Genomic DNA, 2,299 nt, shown 5'->3' with positions numbered 1-2,299 from the left:
TTTGTAAAAGCTGCATCCTGTAAATATTTATGGAATATTCAAAAAGCAGAAGCAAAAACATTTGGGGGCAAAATTGGCAAACTCATACCAAATGTGTCAGGGAAGGGGGGGGGGTGTTCAACACATCATTCAAAACGTTAGCATGGATTCTCTATTCCAGGGCTGAAAACTATAAAATCCTTATTTCTCTTTCCTCTGTAAACAGGTTATGCTTTTGAAATTTATGGAAGTGGAAGGCAATGGCACAATGGTTACTCACTTTATCTTGGTTGGGTTTACAACAGACCCATTTCTACGCATAATCTTCTTTGTGCTGTTCTTGCTCTCCTACACGCTAACACTGACTGGGAACCTGGGTCTCATGGCACTCATCTACCTAGACTCCCGCTTGCACACACCCATGTACTTCTTTGTGGGCAGCCTGTCCTTTCTGGATGTCTGGTACTCTTCAGTCTACACTCCTCGGATCTTGTCTGACTGTGTCTCCAAGAACAACCACATGTCCCTTGCTGGTTGTACAGCCCAGTTCTTCTTCTCTGCTGGCCTGGCCTACAGTGAATGCTTCCTACTGGCTTTCATGGCCTATGACCGCTTTGTGGCCATCTGCAACCCACTCCTTTACACCACTGCGATGTCCAAGAAGCTCTGTGTCCAGTTGGTGATAGGATCCTATGTAGCAGGCTTTGCAAATGCAGTTATACACACTGGTAACACCTTTCGTCTACGCTTCTGTGGAAACAATGTCATCGACCACTACTTTTGCGATGGACCACCACTTGTTAAAATGTCCTGTAATGATGTAGGCATCTATGAACTCATTGTGGCTGCTGTCTTGGGTTGCAATTTGCTGGTAACCACAGCTATCATCCTGAGCTCCTACACTGGTATTGTGGGAGCCATAGTCCGTATGCGTTCAGCTACAGGGAGACGCAAAGCCTTCTTCACTTGCTCGGCTCACTTGGTCTCAGTTACCCTCTTCTATGGTTCCATTCTCATCATGTACCTGACACCCTACTTTCATCACACTCCCAGTTGGGACAAGGCAAATGCGTTGTTCTATACAGTAGTCAACCCGCTGGTCAACCCTTTCATTTACAGCTTACGCAACAAAGATGTGAAGGCAGCCTTCAAGAAAGTCTGGGGGAGATTCCTAGCATGCAAATGAATGCCATTTACTTTCTTTCCCCAGACTGGATTTCAGATGAAAAATTAACCCCCTACCTGTAGTGTCAGCTTGCCTGCCTGCCTGCCTGCCTGCCTCCTTCCTTCCTTCCTTCCTTCCTTCCTTCCTTCCTTCCTTCCTTCCTTCCTTCCTTCCTTCCTTCCTTCCTTCCTTCCTTCCTTCCTTCCTTCCTTCCTCCCACCACCTCCCTCCCTCCCTCCCTCCCTCCTTTGTCGAGAGAGCCAGTAGACCAGAGAGATAACTTCAAAGTTATCCTATCTTCAAAATCTCCACATTTATTTCTCTCAGTGGGTAACTGTTTCCCATACATGAATCTTCCCATTCCTCTTTCTACCTGAAGCATCCTCAAATTATGGTTACCAGGGAGGGAAGCAGAGCAAGCATGATCAGAATGAAATCATTTGACAATGATAAAGTAGAAAGTTTGAGACTTGGGGAGGATGGACACTTATGAACTAAAGGTGTACTCAATTCTCTCCCAATCTCTACCCACAATTTCGAAATTACCATAGGGCCCATCTCACAGCCACATTCACATACTTGTTCCTCCACTTCTGTGATTATTAAAGAAAAGTACGCCGGCCCAAACTGCACTGCCCCAACACCTGAGTCCTATCTTGTCTCAGCAATCTGGGCAGTCAGTCCTTCCAGGTTTCACATGGGATGACTTAAGAGCAGCCATTGCTGGATACCCCCAGCTTCACTTCCTCCCTCACCAAGAATCATCCAAGAGAAAAAAAAAATCATCAATCACTTTATTTATTGAACAGTGGAGTGGGGCTGCATAATTGAAGGATGTTACCTGGGATATAGGGCTTAGCCACCTTTCAAGTTACCAGAGTGACAGGTTAGAGCCAGTAATTGTCCATTTAATCTATGGTCTGATACCTTTCAATTTACTAGAGGGACAGGTTAGAGTCACCGTGTGCTCAATGTCTGTAACCTGTCACTGAGTCCACATTGAACATGGTGTAGCATTATTTACTTTGGGTGAAGCTGGAGAGAGCTTCCTCCAACTTTTCCTTGCAACCTTTCTTGTTCCCAGGGATCTGTCAGCCTAAGCTAGGCCACAGCAATATGCTACCTGGAGAAATCTTCCAAGGGCAGAAAAGGGGA

The 2,299-nt window shown here is 45.8% G+C and overlaps 1 protein-coding gene across 1 annotated transcript; it reads left to right on the top strand.

The window, feature by feature from the left end:
• The first annotated feature begins 220 nt into the window (after window positions 1-220).
• LOC103050352 (olfactory receptor 9G4-like) lies at window positions 221-1,165 on the top strand. Its single transcript, XM_007443041.2, has one exon. The coding sequence runs from the start codon at window positions 224-226 to the stop codon at window positions 1,163-1,165; it is 942 nt and encodes a 313-aa protein (XP_007443103.1). The 5' UTR covers window positions 221-223.
• Window positions 1,166-2,299: the final 1,134 nt, after the last annotated feature.

The sequence above is a fragment of the Python bivittatus genome, unplaced genomic scaffold, assembly GCF_059951505.1.
Source record: "Python bivittatus isolate LINGU-HERP-01145 unplaced genomic scaffold, Pbiv_v1 ctg000480_np1212, whole genome shotgun sequence".
Taxonomy (NCBI): Eukaryota; Metazoa; Chordata; class Lepidosauria; order Squamata; family Pythonidae; genus Python; species Python bivittatus.
The sequence above is the reverse complement of the archived record's forward strand: the minus strand, read 5'-3'. Positions and strand labels throughout refer to the sequence as shown.